At 39.6% G+C, this 9490-nt stretch overlaps 1 protein-coding gene across 1 annotated transcript in view; it reads right to left on the bottom strand.

The window, feature by feature from the left end:
* The window catches only part of LOC138176406 (SUN domain-containing protein 5-like), a gene marked incomplete at its 5' end in the record, with an annotated part of 37001 nt that overhangs the window by 5473 nt on the left and 22038 nt on the right, over positions 1-9490 (bottom strand). Inside the window, one exon of the mRNA XM_069107200.1 lies at positions 920-1035. Coding sequence (XP_068963301.1) covers positions 920-1035 — 116 coding nt within the window. The remainder of the gene's footprint in view (positions 1-919; positions 1036-9490) is intronic.

Genomic DNA, 9490 nt, shown 5'->3' with positions numbered 1-9490 from the left:
AAGGTCACACAGTTAGTAAGTGTTAAGTGTCTGAGACTGGATTTGAACTCATGGGCAAGTCATTTAATCTCTTTTTGCCCCAGTTTCCTTGACTGTAAAATCAGGATAATAATATCAACCTCCTAGAGTTGTGGTGAGTATCAAATGAAGTAATGTTTATAAAGTGCACAGCTAGAACACTTAAGCTGAGAGGGGCAATGGAACCATTGCTGGTGTATTGAGACGGGCCCCTGCCTGACACAGGCATTTAGGTGGAAACAGAGAGGGAAGAGGCTGGTAGAACTCATGGTACAGCAAGGCAGCATGGTTTGGAGTTCTGATATTCTTCCCCTTGCTTGTGCTGGTATGTTCTTCTGGGGGTGTGAAATCTGGTTCAGGGAGGAGATGAGTTTCTTGTATGTCTGTAGGTATATTGTTGGACTGTCCTAAGGTCTGGGCACAGTATCATTAAAGAGTTGATCTAAGACAGGAGTTCTTAACTCTCTCTCTCTCTCTTTCTCTCTCTCCTCTCTCTTTCCTCTCTCTCTGTCTCTCTGTCTCTGTCTCTCTCTGTCTCTGTCTCTGTCTCTCTCTCTCTCCCCTTTGGCAGACTGGTCAAACCTATAGCCTCCTTGTCAGAACATTTTCTAAATACATGAAACAAAACACATAGGGTTATGAAGGAAACCAATTATATTGAAAAGCAGTTACCAAAATAGAAAAAAAAAGTTCAAAGGATTCCAGGTTAAGAACCCTCGATCTAAAATGATGTAAGTTCTGTCTCAGTGGGGGCTGCATGCCTGATAAGTACCTTTGAGACTACTCATTTTCTTCTGGTTGGTCTCAGTAGGGTCTAGGAATAGGACGGAAGGACCAATGAGTCCATATCACTAACTCTTGGACAAAGTCACAGTAGAAATCCAGGGAGTTTTAGCCCTACCTCCAGGATGACATCAGGTGGATGTGCACAGTTCCATAGTCGTAACCAGCTCCAGTAAGATCTGGCTTTGTCACAACTGTAAGTGGCAGATGTGTGTTCAAAATCAATGGTCCCTCCTGAAAACCAAATACAAATAATAATATTTATACAAAACTTTTCACTTTGCAAAACACTTTTTTTTTCCTGACAACCACGAGAAGTAGATAGTGAGAGTTAGTCAGTCAATAGGCTTTTATTATGAGACACTAATTGAGGAAAACGGTCTATGAAAGGGTGGACGGATAACAAAACTATCTATATTTGACATACATTGGAGTAAGCCTCATGTTTCTAATGAAGTTTGTTGATGTCAGTAGGAAGGTGGGCAATGGGGCATCATGGCTCTGGTAGATCCAGATCCAGAAGCCATTTGGAACATCAGCATTGATCAGAACCAACTCTGGCCTATTCAAGGTATTAGCAAATACTTACTTAAGGAAATTCTGATCTGGGCAGAAATAAAAAAAGTCTAAAAGCACAATATCATGCCAAGAAGACTTGCAACTTGTTTCCTAATCACACGTTGATGAACATTCTAAGAACACTGAGTTTTGAGTACAAATCTCAGTGTAATCACCTTACAATGCTTATAAAAAAATCTATCAGGAATGATGCCACAGGTTTTTGTTATTCTTGGTAGTTCTGGACCTACCTGTGCTTTTGAACCTCAGAAGATGGAGAGGTTGTAAAGACTTGTAAATTGGCTGAGAGATGAGTTGAAAGAAGCCTACCAACTAGCCATGACTCCTGCTTGAAAGAATTCTGGCAGAAACAATGGTATGATTCTTGAGTTCATTGTTAAGATCTTTAGCAAGGTGACAATCTTATTGAAAACTGGTGTTCAGGGAACACACAAGGTAGTTGAGCTGGGGAAAGCCACATAGTACCAAGAAATTGTGAAATTGAGCAATTTGCTTACCTACAAAACAGCCCCAGAGTGTGTAGGAACCCTACAAACACATTTCATTACAGTCACCTGTTGCACATAGGGAAGTTAATGAGACTTTCTAGTAAGTAATAAAAAATAATTATGGATAGTCAACTAAGTGGCTTCTGAGGACAGTCAACTAAGTGATTTATTGGTGGTAGACAGACTACCTGAGACCCATGAGATCCACTGTGCACTAAAACCCCCTAACTTTTCTTAGATCTGAAGGGGAATTTGGTCCATACAAGGGTACAAGCAGAACCCCTGGATGATTTCTTTCCTACTTAGTGCTTTAGGTGCAGAGATCCCTAGAGTTTAGAGAGAATACACAACAACAACAACAACAGTGATAATGATAACTAACATTTATATGGCCAGGGACATTTACATGTGCCAGGCACTGTGTTAAGCACTTCACAAATATTATCATATTTGATCCTCACAACAATGTTGGGAAGTGGGTATTGTTAATATTCATAATGTTGGAGAATGATAACCATCCATCAGTATGGAGAGACTGAAGATAAAGGAGAGGAAGAGGGGGATGATTATGGAGGGCAATTTGCTGGGAAGAAGGGAGTGGACCATCCAGAGAAAGGATTATGGAGTCTGAATGCAGACTGAAGCATACTCTTTGCCCTTTCTCTTCTTTGTTTCATTTTGTTTCTTCCTTCTCCTGGCTCATTCCATTGGCTATAATTCTTCTTTACAACATGACTAATGTGAAAATATGTTTAATATGAATGTATATGTAGAGCCTACATCAGATTGCAAGCTGTCTTGGGGAGGAGGAAAGGGAGGGAGGGGGAGAAAATTTAAAACTCAAAAGTTTGTAAAACTAAAAATAAATAAATAAACTAAAAAAAAGAGAAGGGAATGGATATAGATGGGTGAGAAGTTCATCTCTTAATCAGTGAGTAGAGTAAAAGAAGAATGAATGGTGGAGGGGTGTGTAGAAGAGGGAGCATTGCAAACAGGCTCTATTTTCTCAATAGTGGTTAAGCTCCTCAGCAGTGAGGTTTTGGGGATTACATGGGGTATCAGGCTTGAGGAGAAAAGAGGTTTGGAACAACTGCTATGGGGAGTAGGAGAGAGAATCTGTTGGGGGGAGGGGGAAAGCACTGCATTGAGGGCCAATGTGAGATGAGATAATATAAATTTGTAGTGAACCCAGAGCTTAGTCATCACGTTTGCATAAATTCTAGTTCTGTTCAGCAACCTATAAATAGGAACAGGGGCTCCAGATGGTGGGAGTAATTCAGGACTGGGATTTGGCAAGGCAGGAAGAGAAGGAGAACAGGAGATGAGGAATTCCAGAGCAGAGGAAAGTACAGAGTTAACCTGGTTAACTAAAGGGGAGAGGGGAGTAATGATGACCTGGAGACCACTCAAGAGTGGAGAGAGTGGAGGTCCTTGTGAGGACAAAGAATAATTATAGGAGTTGTTAGATATAGGGAAAATTATAAAGGAATTTCAGACCTCTTGAGCATCTAAGGGAAACAATTGTGGGTGATGGCAAGATAAAGGTTGTCACCAGCCTTGTGTGTATATAAGGTGAAGAGGAAGAGGAGGAGGTCATGGGAGTTGAGTATGTTGAGAAACTTGAGTATTAGGGCATTTTTTTCACATTTCAATTTATTTATTCATTCACTTCCACAAGAGTTTTAATTCAGAATTTTCTCCTCATCTTTCCCTCCGCCACCCCATGATAGTGTGCATTCTGTATATCCCTTACCCCAATTTGCCCCTTCTATCACTCCCCCAACCTTCTTTTATCCCCTTCCCCTTCTGTTTTCCTGCTGGGTAAGATAGATTTCTGTATCCCACTACCTGTGTATCTTATTTCCTAAGTGCATGTAAAAACAACTTTTAACATTCATTTTTAAAAACTTTGATTTCCAAATTCTCTCCCTTCCTCCCTCCCTACCCACCCTTACTGAGAAAGCAAACAATTCAATATAGGTTATATATGTGTAGTCATGCAAAATACTTCCATAACAGTGATGTTGTGAAAGACTAGCTGTATTTCCCTCCATTGTCTCCCACCCCCCATTTATTCTATTTTTTCCTTTGACCTTATCTCTCCTCAAAGGTTTTTGCTTCTAATTACCCCCTCCCCCAATTTTCTCTTCCTTTTATTACCCCCTTTCCTATCTGCCTCCTTCATACTTTACTGTAGGGTAAGATATATTTCCATACCCAACATATGTTATTCTCTCCTTAAGTAAAATCTGATGAGAGTAGGGTTCACTCATTCCTTTTCCTCTCCACTGTAAAAGCCTTTTCTTGCCTCATTTATGTTCACTCCTTAATGTTATTTTTTAGGTATCCCTTCATATTCAACTCACCCTGTGCGCTCTCTCTCTCTCTCTCTCCCTCTCCTCTCTCTCTCTCTCTCTCTCTCTCTCTCTCTCTCTCTCTCCCTCTCTCTCTCCCTCTCTCTCTCTCTCTCTCCCTCTCTCTCTCTCTCTCTCTCTCTCTCTCTCTCTCTCTCTCTCTCTCTCTCTCTCTCTCTCTCTCTCTCTCTCTCTCTCTCCCTCCCTCACACACATTCTCAGTATATTTATTCCCTCCAACTACTTAATAATAAGAAAGGTCTCACCAGCCCTGGAGTCAGGAGGACCTGAGTTTAAATCCAGCCTCAGACACTTAACACAAAAACTAGCTGTGTGATGTTGGGCAAGTCACTTAACCCCCATTGCCCTCCAAAAAGCAAAAACAAAAACAAAAAAAAAGAAAAAGGTCTCATGAGTTACAAATATCATCTTTCCATGTAGGAATATAAACAGTTCAACTTTAATATGTCACTTATGATTTCTCTTTCCTGTTTCTCTTTTCATGCTTCTCTTGAGTCTTTTATTTGAAAGTCAATTTTTCCATTTAGCTCTGGCTTCTCAAGAATGCATTAAGTCGGGGTGGCTAGGTGACTCAGTGAGTAAGAGTGCTGGCCCTGGAGTCGGGAGAACCTGGGATTGGTTTCGGCCTCAGATACTTAACACCCACACACATAAACTGGCCATGTAACCTTGGGCAAATTACTTAACCCCAATTGCTTTAAAAAAAAAAGAATGCATGAAGTTCCTTTATGTCATTGAATGCCAATTTTCCCTTCATTGATTACAGTCAGTTTTGTTGGGTAGGTGATTCTTGGTTTTAATCCTAGCTCCTTTGACCTTTGAAATATCTAAACCCTCTGATCCCTTAATGTAGAAGCTGCTAAATCTTTTGCTATTCTGCATATATTTTCACAATATTTGAATTGTTTTTTTCCTGGCTGCTTGCAATATTTCCTCCTTGACCTGGGAACTCTAGAATTTGGCTATAATATTATTAGGAGTTTTCCTTTTGGGATTTCTTTCAGGAGGTGATTGTTGATAGATTCTTTCAATTACTATTTTACCCTCTGGTTCTAGAATATCAGGGCATTTTTCCTTGATAATTTCTTGAAAGATGATGTCTAGGTCCTTTTTTTGATGATGACTTTCAGGTAGTCTAATCATTTTAAAATTATCTCTCCTGGATCTATTTTCCAGGTCAGTTGTTTTTCCAATGAGTTATTTCACATTGTCTTCTATTTTTCATTCTTTTGGTTATGTTTTTATAATTTCTTGATTTCTCATAGAGTCATTAGCTTCCATTTGGTCCATTATAATTTTGAAGGAATTATTTGTTTCAGTGAGCTTTTGGACCTCCTTTTCCATTTGACTGATTCTGATTTTTAAGGCATTCTTCTCCTCATTGGCTTTTTGGACCTCTTTTTGCCATTTTGTCTAGTCTATTTTTTGAAGTGTTATTTTCTTCAATATTTTTTGGGTATTCTTTAGCAAACTGTGGACTCATTTTTTCATGATTGTGTTGCATCACACTCATTTCTCTTCTCATTTTTTCCTCTGCTTCTCTTACTTTCAAAATCTTTTATGAGCTCTTTCATGGCCTGCCTGATACCAATTCATATTTTTCTTGGAGGCTTTTGATGTAGGAGCTTTGACTTTGTCGTCTTCTTCTGATTATATATTTTGATCTTCCTTGTCTCCAAAGTAAGACTCTATAGTCTGACTTTTTTCCATGGTTTGCTAATTTTCTCAGCCAATTACTTGACTTTTTAACTCTTTGTTAAGGTAGAGCTTTGTTTTCAGTGTGGAAGGCATACTGTCCCAAGCTTCATAGGTTTTGTGCAGTTGTTTTCAGAGATACTTCAAGGGACCTGTAAGTTTTCAGTTCTTCTATGGTTGTATGATCTCAGGAGAGGTGTTTACTCCTCTTCTGGCCTGTGCTCTGGTCAGTGAATGACCACAAGCACTCTTTTCTGCCCTTGAACTGTGAGAAGGGTTCCTTCTCCATTGCAGCCACAAACTTTGCTATGCTAATGCTTCTCCTTGCCCCAGGCCTGCCACCTAGAACTATGACCCAGATCCGAGTATGGGTAAACCAACAGAATTCTGCCTCAGTAACAGCAAAGAGACCCCTGTAATCTCCTTCTGGTCAGTTGTTTGATCACCTTATCCTTGTGGACTGAGAGCACTGGAAGCAGTCCACAGCTGTGCTGGGGCTAGGGCTGATCTGCACTCCTCTCTCACCCAGGCCCAACAGACCTTTCCCACTGACCTTCTAAATTGTCTTTGGTGTTTGTGGGTTGAGAAGTCTGGAAACCATTTCAGCTGCCAGTGATCAGTCCCCTGAGGCCTGCTCCGGGTTTGTGCTGGTGCAGCACACACTGGACTGTGCTCCTCTCCCAGCCCAGCATGATAGACCTTTCCCATCAACCATCCAGGTTGTCGTGGGCTGGAGATTTTTTTCATTCTGCCTCTTTGTGGGTTCTGTTGCTCTAAAATTTGTTTAGAGTAATTTTTTTACAAGTATTTGGAGGCATTTGGGGGAGATCTCAAGAGAGTCCCTGCTTTACTCCATCATTTTGGCTCTAGGTATTAGGGCATTTTGAGGAAGCATTAATATGTATATCTAAGTTCCCTAATATGGTGAAGAGGAAGACTGTGAACTGGGTACTGAACTCCTTGAGAAAGAAGGGAGAATGTATGGTGGCCAGTAGATAACCATCAGGGACTGGATTTGGTGATTAATTTGGATTGAGAGACCTTCAAAGGAAGAGAGGTGGCTGAGTCATAGTTACAGAGGGAGAGTATGGAAAGTGCATTCGGGAACAAGGAGTATTCTGATTCCTATTCCAAGACCAGTATGTCAGGGCTTATTTGAGAGCGTCTAAGAAGTCCCAGAATTCCCAGGAATAGATGGTCAGGGACACAATGTCAGTTGGGGGCAATTAGGTCTTTTTGAGTAGTGGAAGATGGAAGGAACATGAGAGGAAAAAAGCTAAAATGAAGGGAAATTTATTAATTATGGAATTGGAATTCCAGAGAACACTGTAGAAGGGGTGGGCAGAACTGGAGAGAGATATTGGAAGAACATGGTTGAAGTAGATATGGATAAGAGTATAGGAAAGAGATGCTGCAAAGAAGGGTGCTTCATTCTTATGCCATTAGGGATTCAGTATCACCAGAAGAACTATGGGGGTTGCGGATGTAGAATTTTGTTACCATAGGTTGTTGTAGCCATCCCATTACCTTTAGGTAATTACCCATTCTTCTGCCATCCCATTACCTTTAGGGTCAAATACAATCTTCTCTGTTTGGCATTTACAGCCCTTCAAAACCTGGATCCAACCTACCTCTCCAGTCTTAATATAGTTTCTAACATGTACTCTTCAGCCAAACCAGACTTCTTGCTATATCTCCCATGTCCTGGGTCAGTGTCTTTTCACAGGTTGTCCCTAATGCCTAGATGTGATCTCTTATCATTTTCACCTCTTAGAATTCCAAGTTTCTTTCAAAGTTCAACTCATATACTACCTCCTAGATGTAACCTATACTGATCCTTCCATCTGCTAGTTCCTCCCTCAAATTACCTTTTATTCATTTTGTACAGACGTATGTGTATTGAATATATACTGTTTTCCCTAAAAGGAAATTCTAAAAGAACGTAAGCCTCTTGAAACAAGGAACTGTTTCACTTATGCTTTTGATTTGTAACATCTAGCACACTGCTTGGCACATAGTAGGCACTTAATAAAGGCTTATTGATTAATTGATCATTAGTTTCTGTTCCTCTCCTATCATATTCAATCAATTGCCAAGTCTTCTATCCTCACAACACCCACACATCTGTCTCATACTCTCTACTCAAACCAAAGTTCAGGCCTTCATTGCTTCTTGTCCAGACTGTTGTAATAGCCTCCTGTGATTGGTCATCCTGCCACTGGTCATCCTGCCACTGGTCTTTCCCCTTTCCAATTCATCCTCCATATAGATGCCAAATTGACATTCCTAAAGCACAGATTGGTTCATGCTATTTCCCTATTAAAAAACTTCCAGAGGTTCCCTATTACCTTGACCTTAGGCTAAAATACAAATTCCTCTTTTTGCTATTGAAATTTCTCATAAATGTGATTCCAACATTAGAATAGATCTAGAATAGCGGGAAAAGAACTAGATACAGAATGAGAGCATGTGGATTTAAATCTTATCTCTGTCATGTACTACATGTGTGACAGTGGACATGTCATTAACCTTTCGAAGCAGCAGTTTTCTCATATGTAAAATGAGGGAAAATAGGATTATCTGACTTTTCAGGTTCTTTCCAGCTCTAAATCTATGATTATATGATCCTACCTTTCTAAGTTTTTTATATATCACTCCTCTTCCCACATTACATGTTCCAGCTAAACTTACCTATTTGTTGTTCCTCATACAAGAGATCCCATCATTCTTCTATCTTTGTGCCTTTCATAGGATTTCTCCCTTAGAATGTTCTTCCTTCTCACCTTTATCTCAGAGAAACTATATTACTTCAAAGCTTACCTACTACAGAAAGATTTTCCTGATCTCCCTGGATGTTGGTAGACACTTTCCACCAAATTTCATATACATACACACACACACACATATATATATATATATATATATATACAAACACTATAAATCTGTCTGTCTGTCTGTCTATCTATCTATCTATCTACATATTATATTTACTTATATATGTGTAGTGGTTTTCCAAAGCAGAATCTAATTAAATCAAGGACTTAAACATTTTAATTTTGTTTTTGTATCACTGGAACCTAGCACAGTACTTGGCATTTAGTAAGCACTTAATAATGCTTATTGAAGGAACGAACTAGGACATGGAAAACATGGCATAAAGAAAAGTATGAAGAAATGGGAATGTTTATTTTAGAGAAGGGTGGGGGGGACATATTTTCAAATATATGAAGGGATGCCACATAGAAAAGGGATTCACAAAGAAACAAAGAATTTAGTAGAAAAGAGATTTGGGTGACCACCTGGTCCAATCCATACCAGAAAAGAATCTCCTACTATAATGTGTGTGTGTGTGTGTGTGTGTGTGTATAAAGCAAGTCATTATCTACCTTTTATCTATCTATCTATCTATCTATCTATCTATCTATCTATCTATCTATCTATCTGTCTGTCTGTCTGTCTGTCTCTCTATCTTTTTCTTCCTTCCTATCTGTCTGTCTATCTTTTTCTTCCTTCCTTCCTTCCTTCCTTCCTTCCTTCCTTCCTTCCTTCCTT

The sequence above is a fragment of the Petaurus breviceps genome, unplaced genomic scaffold (assembly GCF_028583685.1).
Source record: "Petaurus breviceps papuanus isolate PSGF00001 unplaced genomic scaffold, PetGlider_PUasm1.0 88707, whole genome shotgun sequence".
Taxonomy (NCBI): domain Eukaryota; kingdom Metazoa; phylum Chordata; class Mammalia; order Diprotodontia; family Petauridae; genus Petaurus; species Petaurus breviceps.
Note: the sequence above shows the minus strand (reverse complement) of the source record. Positions and strands in the feature narration are given on the sequence as shown.